General features: G+C 39.9%; 1 protein-coding gene across 4 annotated transcripts in view; it reads left to right on the forward strand.

Annotated features, from left to right (window-relative positions):
- GNAS (GNAS complex locus) overlaps positions 1-12,935 on the forward strand; it is a 158,497-nt gene extending 145,562 nt beyond the window's left edge. For all 4 annotated transcript variants that reach the window (XM_055721949.1, XM_055721950.1, XM_055721952.1 and 1 more), the window contains exons 6-12: positions 1,975-2,029; positions 3,745-3,818; positions 4,343-4,401; positions 6,337-6,457; positions 7,494-7,624; positions 8,166-8,233; positions 9,095-12,935. In XM_055721949.1, the coding sequence (XP_055577924.1) occupies positions 1,975-2,029; positions 3,745-3,818; positions 4,343-4,401; positions 6,337-6,457; positions 7,494-7,624; positions 8,166-8,233; positions 9,095-9,241 (655 nt within the window). In that variant the 3' untranslated portion in view covers positions 9,242-12,935. The remainder of the gene's footprint in view (positions 1-1,974; positions 2,030-3,744; positions 3,819-4,342; positions 4,402-6,336; positions 6,458-7,493; positions 7,625-8,165; positions 8,234-9,094) is intronic.
- The last annotated feature ends 7,583 nt before the right edge of the window (positions 12,936-20,518 follow it).

Raw genomic sequence — 20,518 nt, forward strand, 5'->3', positions numbered from 1 at the left:
TTTCAGTTCCAGGTTTTAGCAGTATCTTGTTGTTATTTTCTAATTGTCAGTTTTCAAAATCCATCAAGCTGATTAGCAGAGTGTTTAAAAACAAAAGAAAAAAAAAGCAACCACCAAACCCAGAAATCTCGTGGTACCTTGCATAAAATGCTATGGTTAGATAAATTCAGTACAGAGAGACAGAGAGGCTGGGTCACTGTAGTAATCACCTTTGTATCTTTATGAACACGTTATGTTCTTTGTTATGAACATTTTTCAAGTATCCTCCAACTTCTGAAATTGCCACAATTGTGAAACCGTGGTCTAAGGGGAGAACATACCGTGGAAACACTCGTACTAGTTGGAATTTGTGATTGTTGTACATATTTAACATCCTCTGTGTGCTGAACAAAGAGCTTTACTTCTTTTCCTTTGGATTAAAAAAATAAAATTACTTACAGCCTGGAAGAGATGAGGAAAAAATCCAGCTTGCAAATTGCAGAACACAATTTGTCATTAATTTTACCCTTGTCTATCTGTCTCCACGTTGCTTTTCATGATGGAAATCTTCACACTTTTGTCTCCTGTTTTAAGGAGTGTGTTTACTAAGATATGTTTTAATCTCTTTAAAATTCTGTAATTCAGACTAAATGAAAATTACTTGTAATTTGTCTCTGAAACAAGATGGTCATCTAGTTCCTGGTGGAAAGGACATTACACTGAAGCCGCTGTTAAAATATACATTTGTTGTTTCTTCATCCACTGCTGTTTATTAGGTGTTTTAAGAATGTCAGCTGGGAAGCAGGGGCTGAAGCTGAGGGCTAAGACCCTTGCTGGTTTTCATGGGGGTTTGGTTTCCGATTTCTGAACCTGGGACATGGCTGCCTTCCCCCATCCCTGAAATTGCTGCCTGTGGCCGCAGCTAATGCACTTCCACTGTACCTACCTGTGTGTAGGGATCGGGAGGGAAAACTCAGCTTTTCTTGTGATTTCTGCTTCGTAAGGAAAAGAATTCAAGCAAAGGAATTTAAAAGGAACTTCAAAGTATATTGGTTTTAAGACTACAATCGTTAATGTTACAGGTAAAGTTAACTGTAGGAGCATTGCTAGATGTCCTGCTCACGCTGCGGTGGGAGTTGGCTGAGCGTGGCGTAGCCCTGCTGCGTACTCCGTGTCGGGCGGTGTGGCTGGGGGTGCGAGTAGCATAAAATCGCCATCCTGGTGCTGCTGGTTTGCTACGTCTCAGAATCTCACAGACGAACCACAATAAAACAGAGTTAACAAATGGTTCCTTGAGATTTTTGCTCTGTGAGTTGAAGTGAAAGGCAATTAGGAGGTTACAGTTAATTGGTAAAAACATTTTAAAGGCTCCAAGATGTCCGCTTTTTAATGAATTTTAATAAAATACATCTTCTTGTACCCATTTGACTTACTACTGCTGCTACTTCAGAAAGTAAACTGAGAAACTGGTACCAACAAGTGACAGAAAAATCACTATTCCCTCTCCCTTAAGTGAATTTGTAATGAAATTGGGTTTTAATAAGGATTTCATTTATTAAAAGAATTACAGCAATGGTAATTTTTTTTTAAAAAAATTTCATCTTTCAGGAAAATTACATGTAGCCAATTTATTTGAGTCATTGCTTTACTGTTTGCGGTAGCAGGTTATATTGTATAATGTATAAGAAGAAATGACGGAAATTAAACGGCTTCTGTGTGTGTGAGCAGAGGCAGTCGTGTGGGAGGGGGCTGGAATGGGGTTACCAGACCTGATGGATAAAACTGGCCCTGGCCCTCTGCTGGGTGCTGCTGGGAAGTGCACGGTGAAACACTCGCGCACGTATGTTGAGCAATTTTAAGTGTATTCAGTATTTTGTGAAGCCGAGGCCATTAAAATATAGCAGATCTTACCTGGGAACCTGTCAGTTACTGAAGCATTAGATAGCTTGTCTAATTTGAGAAGGAAAAGTTACTCTCTTTCTTTCCTCTCCCCAGTTTTCTAGACAAGATTGACATTGTCAAACAAAATGAGTATACACCATCTGACCAGGTAAGGAAAGTTTCATTAAGAAATTATGCAATTTATCTGCCCTCTCCGTATTTGAGAATAACTGTCTTACTAATTTTCTCTTAGCCATTTGTGGCACTAATACTGGTATTGCCGTGTACTGTACATACTTAGTATTGCAGTAAAAATTACTTCTGTCATTTGGATTGAGATTATGCATGTAAATGTACTGTGAAATTAAAATCTGCCTAGATTCAAGACTTACATCATGCTTCTGTGACACTAAAACTCAAATACCCATTTGAGTGAGTAATGTACAATGTTTTGTCCTTGCTGAATAGGCACCATGCTCTTTCTCCGATGCAGTTGGTTGGTATCTTCTCAGCCCCACTGGCTCCCACTGCAAACCAGATTTTATAAAAACAGCCTTGTTAGGATATTTTATTATCAGAGTAGGAGTCGTAGTTTTCATTTTGTTATAGATAATCTGCAGATCTTTTTAGGAACAAATTCCTAATCCAAAATCACATGTGTATTCCTAACTTTCTGCCCATAAATAATGCAATTAAGCATCTAGCATGCTTTTGTAGGATAAATAACTCAAAACCACTAATGTCCCAAAACTTTCATAGACAGTATTGATAAGGGCAGAACCGTTTGTGTCCTTTAAAATTGTTCAGGAATAAATTAATCCTTTGTCCTTTTAAAAATCGGAGGGTTTTTTTATAAGTGAGGCTTTCTTATCACTGAAATAATTCTATTTTCAGGAAAAAAATATTAAAAATTAAGTTATATGGGAAATTTGGAACAATTAATTTTCAGATATGAAACTTTAAAACAAGTATTGATTTTATATCGGAGGCTAAGGGTCTACTGTGAATGTTACAATTTAGCTTCTATTTAGACCCATTGTGAAGAACACCAAAACTTTAGGTTCTAAATGATAAAATCTTTAGTAGAATTCAAAGTGGTATTTTGTAGTTAGTTATATTTGGACTGTGTAGTCAGTCTGCAGCCTATGCAAATTAGGTTCTTCTAGATCAATTAACCACTAGGCACTGTATATGGCTGTCGCTGCTTTGCAGTACACAGTAAACAAAAGCCAAAGCAGTTTGTTTTTAATAGGATTTTGCAGTGCTTATAAAAATTTCAGTTGTTTATAGCTTACAACTTCTGATTATCATTTTTGTCTCTACAGGAAATTTCATATTTTATCTTTGAAAAGCCCAATCCTTGTAAGATTTAAGTGGTTGAGCTCCTGGTCCTTTGAAGGAAAAAATTGGAAAATTCTGAGATCTAGACACACTTCTTTTAATAGCTAAGCACTGAACAGCTGGAGGAGAGATCTGTCTTCTGGGGTTGAGAGTTATCTGGTGGTAGTTTAAAGATCTTGCTGTATGCCACAATCCCAGCGAAATCTGTGAACGCATCATTTAATATCTAGGGATGAGTCTGTGCTGTTCTGAACACTTGAGTTTGCTTTAAGTGGCCTGTAAATGTTTCTTCCTATTCCAAGCTTGGCACTTAAAACCTGTGTGTGAAAATATATGTACTTTAGAAGTTGAGCACACCCATATATGTGCACATGTGTTCCAAGATCAAAACCTTAAATGCAGCTTCATAATGCTCTGTTCCCTGGTTTTGCAGTACAGCATACACTGTCAGCGCAGGGTAAAAAGGTTTTATTTCTGTTGCTGGGTATACCAAGAAATGTGACATATCTCTGTTGAATCAATGACTTTTCCTTTATGCTTTAGGATCTTCTCAGATGCAGAGTTTTGACATCAGGAATTTTTGAAACCAAGTTTCAGGTGGATAAAGTAAATTTCCAGTAAGTATCCTTTTTTTTTTTCCTGTTCTCCGCTTTCTCCCCCCACGTTACCCCAGTTTCCCCCCCCTTTTTTTTTCTTTCTTCTTTCTTCTTTTTTTCTAATACAATGAAGACAAATACCAGGGTAAATTGGAGGACAGTCTACCGTATAGTCATTTAGACTACATTGAGTCATTGAGAATTTTGTATTTCTCAAGTTGATGTTTAATAGAAAGCAATTTTTTTAATTTAACAGCCTGATTTTAAAAGGAATTCAAATTGGTGTGCAGTGTACATATACCAGAATTTCTTACCTTCAAGTGTAGGTGTTAGTGAAAGTAAACATCATTCTATTTTGTGATGAAAGCTGTGCGTGCATATGTTGGTGGACTGTTACCTGTTCAGTTTCTTATAATCCTCAATTCCTTTTAGCTTCTGTGACATGGAAGTCCTAAAATTTCTTCCGTTTTCTGTTTGCATTTGGGGGGGAGGGGAAAAAACCAAACACAAAATGTATTCTGACTCAATTTGTGTTTTTTTCTTAGTATGTTTGATGTTGGAGGGCAACGAGATGAACGCCGAAAATGGATCCAGTGTTTTAATGGTATGATTAGAACTCGTGTGTGTTTTATAAAGTAGTTCACTGCAAAACTTTAATGGCCTATCTTTATTTTTTTCCCTGTGTGAAAGCAATCTTTTCCATGTAGTTTGATAAGCAATTATCTGAACAGTCATACAGGATAAGATTTTCTTTTTTCTTGACATGTAAACTTCTGTAACTGCGTAGAATATGTTTAGGGAGAATGTAGGTGGAAAGGAATTCAAGTTTGATAACTTCATATGGCTTGTCCACTTTCTTCAGCTTCCCTTTCTTTATTCAGTTAGGTTTTTTTGGTGATGGGTTTGTCCATTATTTGCCAGCTATGAGTGTTAAATTCCACCCTGTGTTCTGTCTTTCAGGTGAAGGTTTACACTTGTTTGTACCTATACAAAATATGCAATTACAGACTGATTAATACATGCACAAAATCAGATTATCATATTTTTGCACATGATTGCAGCCACATTGCTATGTCAGGGGTGGTGCTTTCTGAATCAGTACCAACCCATTAATGCTCTATGAGATTGTAGGGAACATCTGTCTTGTTAGACATGGCGTCACATACGGTATATAATATACTACAGCATTGTATAGTCTAGCCCCAAAATGCCCTTGTTGAAAAAGTTTATGATGGAGTTTATAAACTTGCATTTTTCTAGGGAGCCATGCATTTTAATATAATGTTTTAAAAAACAGCTCTAAGGGGAAGGCCCTTACTGAAAACATATAAACAAACACCCTCATTTAAGTAACCTGTATGTCAGCTGGATTCCTTAGGATGCTAACACAGCACCAGCCTAGGCACGGGTAGGACCCTAAACGTCTGCAGGAATTTTGTGAGACCTGGAGTCTTAACACTGATGTCCCCATCTGTTTAGGACAGGTGACTATGTTCTTAACTCCCATATAATTTAAATTAGGTAGTCTTGTGTGTATCCTGAAGTGTTGCATGTACGTTCGCGACAGCTGTTTGTTTTACTCTGTGTCTCTGTTTGTTTTACTCTGCTTAGATATGAAACCTTTCTCCACACAAGTTTTCTTTTGAGCTAGAGTTGGTGCAGACCTTCTTGTCTTTTTCTTTGTTTGGACAAAATATTTATGAAGCTATGCAGAAGTCTGTCTTTTTGCAGAAAAGTTGTAATGAGATCCTATGGAATAGCTAAAAGTAGAATGGAACTTGGAATTCATTGTATTTTGCTATGGTTACTGATAGAGTATCACCTGAACACTTATGTATGTGTGGAACTACTGTGCAATATTTTCTTCTGTGCTATTAATAGCAGATTTGTTTGGGTTTTACCTCTTCCTGTTACCTCATGATCTGACTCATCTCTTCTGCTGTTGATGTCTGAGGCAGATGAGCCTGGAAGTCAGTGTAAGAGGTCTGGAGCAGCACAGCCACACAGAGCTCTGGATTCTGTGATCCTGGGAGTATCTCCCAGGAAGGAGCTAGGGGCCTCTAAGCAGTACAGTGGATGTAGGAGGACTAGAGTGATTAAACGTGAACTCACAGCAATCTACTATTTTTATTACTATTCACGCAGATCAAAAGGGCCGTTTGCTCTGAGGCCTTCCCCCAAGGGCCTCCCTGTCTGTTCTTGGTAGCTCAGAGTTGCTTTTGAAATTTCTTTACACCTTTTAAATCTTCTTTCACATTTGAATTCTCCTCTTAGCTTTCTCCAGTTACTTGCTTCTGTTCCTTTCTTTTCTATATTTTCTGTCATTCTGTCAGCTTCTGTTCTGTGGCCTGCCTTTATTATCTGTAATTGTTTCTTCACTTTCTTGTTTATTTATGGTGCTTTGAAAGCTTGTCAGCCATAGCGTTTCAGCCTGTTCCCTTCATGAAGCTGAAAGTCTGGCAGCTTTTTAGTGAACTTCAGGATTCCTGGGTATTTCTTCTGCAATTTGGTATTAACTAACGGGTATTTCTTGCTTTAGATGTGACTGCTATCATATTTGTGGTGGCGAGCAGTAGCTACAACATGGTTATACGAGAGGACAATCAGACCAATCGGCTGCAGGAAGCACTAAACCTCTTCAAGAGTATCTGGAACAACAGGTCTGTGAATTGAAGTTTCGTTGTTTATATCACACAGATTAGTAAACATCCAGATTTGTGTGCTGAACCTCACTGGGATAATCTCCATAGCAGCTCCTGTGGTGCCGTGTTGTGAGATTTTGAGTGAAGCGGTACCAGCAACACACTGACATTGCGGCTGAACAGGGTGTGCAGAGCGTCAGGGCCTTCTCTGTCCCTCGCTGTACCCCCAGGGGACAGACTGGGGGTGCACCATAGGTTGGGAGGTGACACAAGCAGGCAGATGACCCAAACTAACCAAATGGATACTCAGTACCATGTCACGTCATCCTCAGCAATACAAGGGAAAGCGGGGCTTTAGGAGGGTTACCCACCTTGCTGGGTGTTGTCTGCCCACAGGAGGTGGTGAGTGATTGCCTTGCATCACTTTTGTTCTGTTTTCTTCTCTCTTCCACGTATTCCTCACCTCTTAATTATTACTTATATTTCTCTACCTTGACCCCCAAGTTTGCCTGCTTTTATTCCTCCTCTCCTGTTCCTCTGCCACTGAGGGGGGAAGTGAGCAAGCAGCTGTGTGATGCTTCACTGCCCACGGGGGTTAACCCAGAGCAGCAGCGTAGCCTGTGTTACTCGCTTCTCAGGGAGCAGACCGAGCTAGTCTTCATTAACAAGTGCCTACCCGAGACGTTAACGTCTAATACACTCACCTCATTGAAGAAAACTCTGGAGAGTTACAAATTGGTAGTTGCCATATTGAGGCTGAAGTAATTAAAGCAGTGATAGAGTAGCGCGTTAAAAAGTGGATATACTCACCTATTTCATGCATTTAGATTAGCAGTAGAAAGTGGGCAACTTCCATTGCCCACACTAGAAGCACACAAACTGAACTCAAGGTCCATACACTTGGAATTGCACCATTGGGATTCGGGTACAAAAGGAACCTTTCAGAGTTATTGTAGTGTGTTGTGTGACTCTTGTCTCCAGAACTGGACTGTTTGTTTTTGCCATATGATCCTAGCTGTGCCTTCTCAGAGCATTTGGTTTCAATTTTTTACAGGTGGCTACGGACCATTTCAGTAATTCTTTTCCTGAATAAACAAGATTTGCTAGCAGAGAAAGTTTTGGCAGGGAAATCGAAAATTGAAGACTACTTTCCAGAATTTGCTCGCTACACTACACCAGATGATGGTAAGATTTTTATTAGCAATTTATTGTTCCCTTGTTAATCACATTTGTAATGTTTTTGATCGTTTAAGCTAAGACTTGAAAACTCTTAAGCAGACGTGATCATCATTGTCTTTCAGCTACAGTGCAATGTTAAATTGGAGGTATTAATAATGAGAGAATTATGAGGTATTAATAATGAGAGAATCCTGTGTTTTATACATTTAATACATTAGTATTTTCATCGTGCCAGAATCCTCTTACTTTGCTGATGTAGACCACAGTACAGCTTGTCACAAATACATCCTCTGGATTCCCCCTAGTCCTATCTGTGGTCATTTCTCTTAACTTGCCAAATGCCTGGTACTATGGCCCCTGTCATGTTCTTTGTTGTCCTGAAATCTTGCTGGTGGAAATAACACATTAAGGTTTGTCTTATCTGTTAGTCAGTTTTTGCAAGGTATGTTTCTATCATATGTGAGCAGAAAACAGCAAATTATGATTTTTAGGCACTGTCACCAAAAAACATCTGTTTTAATGAGATACTTCTTTTATTATTAATCAGCAACACCAGAGCCTGGTGAGGATCCCAGAGTTACAAGGGCCAAGTATTTTATTAGAGATGAATTTCTTGTAAGTATTTCCTTCCTTCCAGTATTTCTTGTGTGATTCTTCTCAAGTATAAGTTCCTATGCACCTTCTACTGATGCAAAACGCTGTCACTTTTTCTGTTCTTTGTATTTAAACATCCACATGGCATAAAATGCCATTACGTTTAAGAGCTTTACTGCCATTTGTTAGCTGCTCTTTGAATATTTGGGTTTTGACATAGTACATAATTAAATTGCAAAAGAATTTATGAAAATTAAGGAACCTCAAATAGAATGAGTGAAGTCCTGCTGTTATTAATGGGGCCAGATTTTTATTCCATGCATTATTTCTAAAGATAAAGACTAATCAAAAGATGCATCATCTGCAAAATATTAATGTTCTTGTCATTATCTTTCCCATTACTGGTCACCTGAAGCTGTAATAGACATAGAATTTTTTAGAATGTTATTACAATTACTTGCAGTGGTGAGCATGGCAATCAAATTGTGGACTCATTTTAAAATGGAACAGAATAAAGTTTTGAGGGAGGCTTTCTCTAAGTGTAAAGCAGGGAATGACGGAGGCAAAATCCCACTTTCTTCATGGACACATTCACTAGGAGTTGTATGGCTGGATATGAATAATAGCACTTTCTTTAGTTCTCGTTCAACTCTGAAATTCCCCAGTATGCAGTGACCTTCTCACTGTATAATTCTGGTCGTTTTAAATGTCATGTTTTAGGTGAGAGAGTGAAAAGTTGTGGGCATTTTGCCACTTACACCCTTTTGAAACACTACTCACACGTACATATCTTAACCACCATTCATCTGAGTTTTGAGAACATGGGGGGTTTTCCCCAGTCAGTTTTATTTTAACCCAGTGTGACTCTCTTCCTTTTAACAGAGAATCAGCACAGCAAGTGGAGATGGAAGGCACTACTGCTATCCTCACTTCACATGTGCAGTGGATACAGAGAACATCCGGAGGGTTTTCAATGACTGTCGGGACATTATTCAGCGCATGCACCTTCGCCAATATGAGTTGTTGTGATGGAGAGCACTTTTTTCTGTGTTTTGGACTCCTTATTAAAAAAAGAAAAAAACCCACCCTCGCCCACATAGGGTGGAAGAGAACTGTTTGAATCTCCCATTGATTTGCACCCCTCAACTTTTTCTCCTTGCTGGACAATAGCAGCACTTCTAAGCTTGCTTCTGTACCCCTCGGACAGTTTGAGATGGCCCCTAACACTTAAAAGGCCATTTCCATGAGGATTCCCTAACACTGTTATTAACAAAAAAGAAAAAAAAAAAAGAAATAAAACCTAATTAATTAAAAGCCCTGAATGTGGAGCACCTGAAAGAATTGGGGATAAAAAAAAAATTAAAACTTAAAACAAAAATTGGGGAGAGAAAACTTTAGGTAATTTAGCACTGTTGTGGGCATAATCATATAACCCGTGATCTCCACTTTCTATCATTCACTGCATCAGACTAAAGAAGGTGCCAAGTCACAGACCAAGTTTGAAGACAGACACTTGAGTTTGGTTCTCTGACTGTAATGTGGCTTTGAACGGAAATACTGACAATTCTACAACAGACCTAGACAGTGCAAAAACCAACTGCTACCTTTCAGAAGGGTATTTTTAAAACCAGTCTTGGTGGTCTAAAGACAACCATGGACATTTATGAATTGAACTGCGTATGGCCTGTGATTGCAGAAAGAGTTAACCACACACTGTTTTCAGTTTGTCCACTGATGATCCCGTCTGCTATAAAAATCATTATCTGGACTGTAGTCCTCACAGTCTTTCCCTTCTTTTTCCTCCCTCCCCTCATTTTTTATTTTACTGCTGGATTATTATTCTTGTACAGACTGTAAAATGTATTATTTTGTACAACTTTATTGAAAATAACTTGTAGAAGATCTTTGTGCCTTGATTATGGCTGTACCTGTACAATGAGCTAAGATGTAAGTATGTTTGATTGCGCTGTACAGCTTTGTCAACCCTATCTGCAGCATTAGCTCAAGGTAGGGAAAATTTATCTGTAGTTTAGTTTTTCTGGTTTATAAAAGAAGGAAAAATACTGTTTAGTAAAAAAAAAAAAAAAAGAAAAAAAAGAAAAAAAAAAAGAAAAAAGTACAAATTGTGCAAACTTAACCACTTTAAAAGTGAGGTCTTCAACAAGTGACCAGATGTTGCAGCATCATGCTTTTTAATTTTTAGCTTTAATTCATTTAAATCTCTATCCAAATGCAAAACATGGCTTGTTTCTACATAAACCAAATTTTGCTACAAATTATAAATGTTAGTCTTTGGTCATTCATAGTCCTTTTTGCTAAAGACAAAACCAGAACAATAACAGACGCATAGGGCATCATGCAGGTCTGGTGACCATCTCGAGACTGGGCCAAATACCCCACCAACCTCCACTGACGCTGCGTGGGCATACGACTACCAGAGTGACAAGGTGTGCACTGCCCTTGGATTTGGCCACTGAATTCCAGTTTCAAATGACATTTTTATTTCTCTTTTAATAAAGAGATACTTTAGAACCTTTTTGTTTTATATTAACTATATAAGTAGCTTAAAGTGAAGATGTGTGGATTTTTCTTAAACTTGAATAATTTATGCAAATTATATGCTTAGAACAACATGTGGTACAGTAAAAAGAAAAAAGAGCAAAAATCACTGTAGCAATAAGAGAGCATGTAATTTTAGTAACTACTACACTGCTTTATATTTTATACCTAGGTGTTTTATGTCTCTGTGAGTGTGTTACTTTTTCATGTGTCTAAACCTACATGTACAATTTGTACAGAGTCAGAAATTACAGCTGTAATAACACATCTAGAACAGTGTTAGCCTATATTACTCAAACACCCTGTTCCCCCTTCATTTACACCCCTAAACCGATCTGGATCTTACTGCAGTGACTTCAAAAGGAAAACAAAACAAAAACCAAACACCAAAATACTTGCCTCTTTGCCTTTCACACTAGCTTCCCTCCACCCAAGAGACTGTATTGACTTTCTTTTTTGGGAAGAGGTCCAGTTTAAGTTAAAATTAGGGTGTGGTCAGTGATGTCTGTGCAGCTAGATTTGCTTCAGGTATCAGATGCCTTTTTAATACTAAGAACTGCAACTGTTCTGAATTGTGAGTTTTCATTGCTTTTGTGGCTAAAGTTTTAAATGAAAATTAATCACCTAGTCCATTTTCACATAAAGAGTGGGGATGTGACGGAGTTACTGTCCCATCTCTCTTAATTCAGAATTACTAGTCATCTGCCACAAGACACTAAATCATCTAAAAACTTCAGCTGTGGTTGCTACTCATCTTTTTAAAATGATCTTTCCTGTTCACAGGTTTAGAAAGTTGCCACCTGAACTTGGTAGAGCTGTAGAAGACTGAAAGTAGCCCCCTGCAATTTCAGAATGTATCCAGTGCCTGTAGGATAAGGGCTGGTGTTTCCACTAGATAAAAATGGGATACACATAGTGGAAAGGAAATTCAGTGTGAGCCTTAATTTTAGTTACAGGAGCCAAAATCTTTAATGTAGTGCCAACCCCTTATCTTTTTAAGCCTAGGAGGAGTTGGTGTAAACACCAAATTTACAAATGGGGAAAACCTGTATCGGTGTGAGGAATGTAATCTCTCATCTGAGAGAAACAAAGCACCTCCATTAAGAGGAGGAAAGAAAAAAAGCTTCTTCCTCTAATAATGAGAATGATACATAATAACAATGAGCTATACAAGAGGGCAGCAGTCTAAGAAACCTAAAGCTTTATATGAACAGAAACGTTTAGGAGATGCTTTTTTTTAAAAAAAAGTGAGGAAAAAGGCAATTGTTATGAATATGGTTGAGTTGCACAAGTATGGAGTGTGTGTGTGTCTTAATGTCTCAGTATTGCCTTTGTTAGTCTCTTTATTAGTCCATGCAGTTTGGTGGCCTGGTAAAATGCAAGTCTTATTTTTAACAGCTTTTTTTTTTTTTTAAATACAAAACCATAAAGCTTTAATGCTTGCTATTTAATAAGTAACTGTGTTTTCTTCTGTCTCTAATTTAGTGGCCATAATTTGCAGTTAATTGAACCATTCCAACCTAATGCTTACCCATATTTCCTAGTTTTGTTTTATTTATTTATTTGAACTTCTTGTTTTCATGATCGAGGACGTTCACTTCTGTCTCATTCAATCTGTTTGGAAATTTCTGACCTTTACAGCCAAAACTTAACTCATTCTACTCAGTATTCATCGTGATGCTGAAGTGTAAGATACTTGCAAATGTAAACACTACCACTTTTATTAATAAAAGCAAATACAGTGTTTTAGGGCACATTTGCATCACTGTAGTTGAGGTTGTGTCAGTATTTCCATTGTAAACTCATAGCGGGTCTATATCTTGGCACTAAATTGCCCTAAGCTAAATCTTTGCCATACAAGGCTTCTGCTCAAGCATGATTTGGTGGGTTGGTTTTTAAACAGTTTCCAACACAAACTCTTGTTTCTGTTTTAAGTTCTACAACTGTTTTGTTGGATGGGGGTTGGTTGAAAAAAAAAAAGCAAACAACAAAAACGACAAACAAACCTGGTTCAAGATTGTTTTTGGCACTTCTGTAACTCAGAAATGGTTTTGATTTTAAAACATAACCTTTGGCAAGCCAGTAACCTACAATATGGTCTGATCACTTTGGGTATTTTGTAAAAATAATAATAAATTGTAGAGATGTTGTGGTTTCAAAATCAGCCACTGTGCATTTGCAGTAACTTATTTCAACCCAAGAACTTTTAGTAATTTGTACATCAGTACACATACTCAGCAGCCAGTGTGACGCAGTAGAATAGTGATAAATCCTGAAGGGTTGTTTGGGTTTTTTTTTTTATAAGGTGGAGAGGTAAATCCACTACAAACTAAAAAAAGATTCAGCTGCCTCTGAAAGCATCAAAACCTGCTCTCAGAGGCTGAAACTGGAGCTCTGTAAGTTGCTGGGAGCAGACTTTGATGCAAAAACAGATGAAGGCATGCTGGATCAGTTGTCATGGACAGGAGCCCTTGGGGCTTATCTTCATTTATCTAAAAACTATTTTGAATCATGGCATTGAGGACAGGTTTTAAGTTAAGAGTGTGTCGTTAACTCCAGAGGAACTGAAGCTCATTCTGTTCCGGTGTGTTGCACATAATAGATACCTGCAGGATAATTTTCTTTTGGTAGTAAATCTATGCACAGAAATGCTAATGTTCCATCACTTCAGCATCTGAGCACCTTGTAATTAGTCATGATGCAGTATTCCTGTAAATGATGTAGGATGTTTTGTATTGTATCCTATTTTCCAATGTCAAAATTTATGTACCAGGAAAAACAAAAAATACAAACATGATTACCCAGGAAATTGACCACAGGTCGGGAGCTAGACCCCGTGACAGCTGAGTACCAGCCCAGTGCCTTAGTGATGATACTGTTGGTGATTGGTGCTATACAAATGTCTAAGACAGATAAAGTCATTGTAAGTTCTAAATTTATGTCATCTGTTCTGGAAGAGAGTAAGTTCTCTTCTCTCCCCAACTGTATCTAATACGCTACGTGTATTTCTAACCATGCTGGCACTCAAAAGACTTCTTCCATGGAAGCAGATGGTAAAATTCCTAACAATTGTAAGAAGCAGGGTCAGGGCCAAGGATTACCACTAGTGGAAATCTCACACAGGAACAAATCCTTATCCCTAAAATATGTGTTGAGTTTGTATAATAGTAACAATATTTACAAGCAAACATCTTTTTGCAGTCCAAAACCAAAACTGTACCCTTCTTCCTCAGCTTGATACTTCTGAAAATTTATCCGTCGGGGAAAAAGTTGTTCTGTTTTACGACAAACTTTGAAGTGTCTTGGTAAATAAAGTAGGCTGCAAAGGGGCTTTCTGAACCTCTGCTGCTGGAAGCCGTTACGCTGAAAAATCTCTCTGGTGACTGACAAGATAGAAATTGCAAGAGTGAACCTATTTTAATCCTGGTCATGACCAGTTAGCTTAGATACTGTGAGTGGATGTGTTTCAGTTAGTAGGTAGGTAGACTGCTTTAGAGTATTTTACTGTATTGCAGAGATGGCTAAAATTCCAGCTGCGAGTACTGGCTTCGTAATTGTTTTCAACCCTGATTCTCAATTTATTAAAAAGTTAAAGCTGCTTTTTACCCTGTCTACTTTTAATGTACTGAGCTGAGCAAAATGGGTGCAGTTTGAAGCACAAGTTTACTCAGACAAGCAGCTTGGGAGGAGGTGGGGAGACAAGCTGATCTCTCACTGCATTAAACATAAAAATAATAAAGGGGGGAGGCAGGGGGTTTCTAACTTCTGGGTCCTGCAGAAAGCCTCATTCTTTGGAAAAGACAGGGAGTTATCTAGGTTAACAACAGCAAGCGCTCGCTGACACCTCTGCAACGAGGGGTAACTGACCAAATACGTAACAGATAATTTTCTTTTTCACAACAACAGAAATACACAAAAAACTCCACCACCAAACCAGAACTTGCAGGTTTTCCTTTTTTTTTTCACCACCACCTCACCCCTCTCCCCCCAGGAAGTCTGTCTCAAAGATCCTTTATTTTAATGACAGTACAAAATACAGCCTTTAAACGTCCCAAATACAGGGAGAATTATACGTTTTTGAGGGAAAAGATGCTGATGTTAGGGGGTTTTATGTAACATAACATGCTTTCTAAGGCTAGGGTACTAGCAGATAAACGTAAGTAAATTCAAAATTAAAATGTGAATGTGTTTCTTCACTTTAATTTACCCAAGTGTTTCATTAAATGAGTTGGCTAATACTTTTTTTTTTTTTTTTTCTCTTTTCTTAATATGCAACTACTCAAGTTTGGAGAAAGAACAAGCTTAGGACAGAGGTAGAAATGTTGGGAATTCTCCCAGTTCTGTTATGCAAACTGATGGGTTTAGGCTGTGAATTTTATGTGAATTAATAGTGAAGTATAATGTTTCTATTTGTAGTTTTCTGGTATTTGGTATGACTTTGGAATTGTATCGTTCTTGCAGCTAACACGCTGGAGTGCCAGCAGAGATGAGGCAGAGAGAGGAGCTGCTGTATACAGCTTACGAATGACCACATCAGGCTTGTGACTGTAAGGCTGCTTGGAAAAGGGGCCCCTTCTGGTTTCTGTTCCTACATCATCAGTTTTCTGTTGGCCGGATCAGAAGAGCTTCCGTAACGACAAATGAAGGGGTTGGGTGATAGAACCAAACGCGTGTCTGTGTGTAAGTCCTCCAAGTATTCACACAAGGTACTTCAAACCTGTTCCAAGCTAGAGCCGTAGGAGACAGCATGGCTTTCCTGAAGTGTGTGTGTGTGATGACTCATATGCATCAGTATTTTTAATCTCCATTCTATTCTTTGGTCAAAGGCACAACATCCAAAATGAAGTAAGATTTCATGAAGGTTTTGGTGCTGACTTTGAGTTCTGTTTCCCACAGGGCAAAACTGCTGGGCTACAAAGGTTCATCTGTGTAAGACAGTCTGGAAGCCCAGTGCTGCCACAAGCAAGGGCTCTTGTTAACCTATTTGTAATTCAAAACGGGGCAGCTTACAACCAATTGTTCTGTCCAACATCACAGTCCAAAAACTGCTGCCTTTGGATGCAGCTATTTGGTCCTGTCCTCATACACACACACACACACACACACACACACCCCTGCTCTTACAACGTATATGGTTGAAAAGAGAGAATGGAGCAGCTATGAAAGGAAGTTTTGAGACCACCTCGCTGAAAGTTCCAAGGAACTAGGGAAAGCTAGGTAAGCAAGACTCCTAAATTCATCACCTTGGGCACTGAAAAATATATTTATGGGGGAAATTCTTCATTCCCCAGGTAAGTGACCCAGTTTGGGATCTTTATACAAATTTTCAAGGGCAGAGAATATATTTATCTAAAAGGGCAGGACGCCTTCAGCTAAGGAACTGCAAAAAATGCACTTCCTACATGCATTACAGAACTGGGAGATACTTCAGTGAAGTTTAAGTTTAATGATCAGTATGCAAATAACTGGAATTGGCTTTGAAGCAAGAAAATACTGCCACTATAGGCTCATCTTGGAAAGAACTTGGGGCATTGTGAGTCTGTGCTTTTAAGCAATCCACAGTGTATAAATACAGATCCAACTTTTAAGTTGATGTTTGAAGGAGGCTAGAATGACATTATGTTGGCAACCTAAAAACCACCTTGTTTTGTCCCAGAATGCTTCTCCGTTACTTAGCAAAGTGTTGTGGTGGTCAATGTCGGGAATAACACTGTTACCAGTAACTGAATCTCGAGGTAGAAACAAAAATGCTTAATCTTGAGGTTCTGCTTGAGAAGGAAAAAATCTTTAGCCACAACTCATTAGCTTAACTTGATGCTGCTTTAATTTCCTACTCAATTTGAAAGCTATTACTTTATCTCTAGTTGAATGTACTGGCTGATTTGTAAAGGGCTAACGATTACAAAATACAAATTCATGCTAAAAGAATTTGTAGAGGGCAAGCAGCAGAGGTAATTAGCATACAAAGAATGCCAGGGTGGATAATTTTACATGAATAAAAGGCAAACAGTTTTGCTGGAAGTCGGCTCTTCTGTTTGGGATTTTTCTTTCTTTCTAGGAAGGAACCAAATGAAGTTCGATGATTTAATTAGCTGTATTATATTCAGCCCTTCTTTAGGTAGGAAATCTTGAAGCATAGTTCTTAAGTAATTTGCTCAAAAATCAAGCAACAAATTTTGGTGGTTGGGTGGAACTGAAACTTGAGCATTTGATGCTTGGTTTATTGTTTACTCCCTTAGAGGAGCCATTCTCAAGCGTCATGAAACCTTCATGTCTGTTTAAAAAAAAAAAAAAAAAGTGGCTAGTTTTCCACATTTCTCTAGATCTGGCTCTTCTTCACACACCTACTTTCCAGGATGCCTTTACTGCTGCTTCAAAGCATGCAGCAGAGACTCCGAGGCTGGCCTTCACAGTATACTTATTTGGCTCAAAATTTAATCTTTAATATGCTCACTGCTTCCGCGAAATCTCATTAGATGGGAATTGCGACTCGTTATTTTACATACAAAAGGTCATCAAATAGCCATTTAGGGGAAAATTCCTTGCACTCATTTGCTGGATAATAAAATCTTCACGACATTCTGGTAAATCTAAGTGCTTTTATTTATGAACATTTCACCAAAACTTTGTAAACCCCAAATCCCTATGGGAGAACATAGTTACACCCAAGAAGACAACCAACATTGTTCCCGTTCAAAGTTGTAAAAGTTTAGTTTGCAAAATCAGTTTCTGGTATATTTAGTGTTTCATCACAGTGTAAATGATGCCTTGAAACTGTTGGTTCTGATCTGAGTTTGCCTGTGGTTTGTTGAAGCAGGGAAAGCTTTGATATTGCAATTTGTCTGCAAAGGGCTATGCAGCGAATGTCTGGTTCTGTTACAGGTCCCTGGTTTTCTCCTCAAGGAAAGTTGAAAGTAAGTTCATTCTTTATATATTAAAAAAAATACATATCCTGTTACTGCAATCAAAATAAAGAGATACAAATATAGAAAGACAAAAGAACTTCCAGTTTTAAGATTCAGACACTGAAATTACTAGTATCATCAATGTCAAATACCACTATGTCTCTCACTGGCAGCTGGTGCTGTGAACTGTTCCCTTTTCCTACTCAACTAAGCAGTAAGTTTCATAGCATAATTACCATTGAAATCCTATAAGTCCAACTGTTGTCACTAGACAAAACTTTTACCTGCTCTGAAAATGCCTTATTGAAGCTAAGATGTACTGTTGTAGGCCACAGGCTCCAGGCACAATGAAATTCTCCAGACTGAAGATCCAAATATCCTGCCTAGGAGATGCACAGCAAATTTGAGTCACGGGAAGGAAGCCTCTCCTACCTATATAAAGATATCTGTCATAAAAAAGCATATTTATTTGAGCCTTCTGTAAAGAATTAGGATCTTCTCTTAAGCCTCACAAAGTCTCAGCTTTGTGTTTTCCCATCCAGTTTCACTGAGTTAAGTTCTGGACTCACTTCTCCACTTCTAAATTTTCTAAGCCTTGTTAGGGTTATACAATTGTTACTTTGAAATCACCTTCAGAGAACTTGTCCTACATCTTGTAACGCTGTACATCGTTTCAAGCCAAAAAAAAAAATTGCTGATGAAGCCCAGGAGGTGTATGGATTTTTCTTCTTCAACCTTCAGAAAATACTTTTTCTATCTTGATTTGGGATAGATTCAGTTCAGGTCCAATATTTTCTTAGGAGTTTTGACTGGTTAATCACACTATCTGTTCTGAGTACGCTATTATTTTCTGATGTCTGAGATGGAAATTGCCCACTAACTAAATGGAGGTAAGCCAAAAACTTTTTCTCAAGGATATTCCGTTGGCCTCCAGCCCCAGCCTGTCACTTCACTTCAAGTTCTTTCCTCATAAAAAATGGCCAATGCTTCCATAAGCATTGAAATGTTACCTCGCTGTCTTCCTGACTGCAGGCAATCGCCTAGCACAGGTAGGGAATGTGTCCATTGTGCCTCTACTTCAATCCATGCCTTTGATTCTGAAAAAGTGTCCTTCCTTTCTGTTGGCAGAGCAAGAAGAACGTTATCCTGGGCTGACAAAACCATTGATGTATGTTTCAGAAAGGGTTGCTTCACCACTGTAGGGCAGCATATGACAGCACAGCTCCTACTGCCCTGCAGTTGAGGCAGTGCTGTGTATTTTCTATAATGAGATTTTAAGTTAAGCAAGCCCTTTAACTAAGTACAGTGACCGTGCTTGAACAAGAACCATGTCTCTTGAAGATCCTATGACAACTTTTTTCTGAACATGGTTTTTTGGCCTTTCCTACCAACCGATTTCATGGACTGCACGGAACACTATGTAATCGCTTTTTACTATTTTTCAGTTAGGAACTGAAGGAGAATAAAGGATCTTTAAATAATTAATCAGCAATGCCCTTGGCTGCCCTCCAAATCCCAGAACACACCCTCCCCATCCCCTTTCTCACAGTTAAACTCTTACACAACTGAAGAACAGGAGTCGGTCTGAGGAGAGACAAAGGGACTCTGTGTCTTTTGCATGGCCTCCATTTCAACAATGCCAATCTCCTCGCCCAAGGTCACATTGTAGGATCAGTTTTCATTTAAGCCCTACCCCGCTTCGTTTGCCTGTAACGTTCTAGTCCCTCCCTTCGCTGGGGGCCCTCTGGACCTGTTGCCTTGGGCCTGCACCCCAGCTCTGCCAGCCCCCTTTGGGACCACCTGTCTCAGCACCCCCAAGGAGGGCGATACCAGGGTCCTGAGGTCAGCACAGCCACCACTCTGGGGATCCCGCTCCATGTGCAGGGGACCAAATCCTGCGCAGCATCCTGCCCTGCATGCTCACAGACGGCCCAAGGGCCCCGGGAATGGGAAGGGGGAACCCCTCTGCCGCCGCCAAGGGAGCCGCTTATGGCAATGCCAGCAGTGGCATCTGGAGGGACTACAGTGGGTTTAGTGAGAATTTTGTAGATCAAAGACTTCAGGATTTTGTCTTAGGCTAAAAGTAACCCATGGAAAAATTTGTTTGCGATAAGAAAAGGCAGAAATGTTATTTAGTGTTATTCTCTGGCAAGTTTTGGGTACGCAGTTACACCAGTGCTGACCCTAACATTTCCCCCCTCACATCTGGCCCTCAAATCTTACCGTTTCCATTCCACCAAAGTTACCTTTCCCATTCTTTACCTTTTTTTCCCCTCCTACTTGTTAGCTTTTGAGTTCTACCATCCTCGCCATCAGCTCGCTGCCACCGTTAGCCCCCCTCACGCCCCGGACGCGGGAGCGTCTCCCGCCGGGTTTCCCCCCTCCTCGGCCCCGCCGCGCTGGGGGCCGGGGGTGCGGGGCAGGGAACTTTGCTGTCACCGTTCCCTGGGCTGCTTCTCCCCGCCGTCTTTCGTTGTGTCCCCTCTGACGGCCACCTGCCGTGGCGCCCCGGCAGTGCCTAACGGGGCAGGGCTGCTCGGGCGGGGCCCCGGCACGCCGCCTCCCGGCACCGCCACCGGGCCGTATTTAGCGTTTCCGTGGTTTATTTTACCCGCCGCTGCCGGGCGGTCTCAGCCGTAACTCACCGACACCCGCCGCCGCCAGCTCCGGCCAGGCAGCGGCCGCCCCGGCGGCACGGGCCGCGCTGCCACCGGCTGCCGTTAGCTCGCCGGGGGCGGGGGACACCCGGGGGGGCACCCACCGCCCCGAGGCGGCACAACGGTTCCGGGTGCCAAGCCACGGCCTCCCCTCGCTCCCAGCGCCGCCGCCGCGGGCCCTCGCC

The sequence above is a fragment of the Falco cherrug genome, chromosome 10 (genome assembly GCF_023634085.1).
Source record: "Falco cherrug isolate bFalChe1 chromosome 10, bFalChe1.pri, whole genome shotgun sequence".
NCBI lineage: Eukaryota > Metazoa > Chordata > Aves > Falconiformes > Falconidae > Falco > Falco cherrug.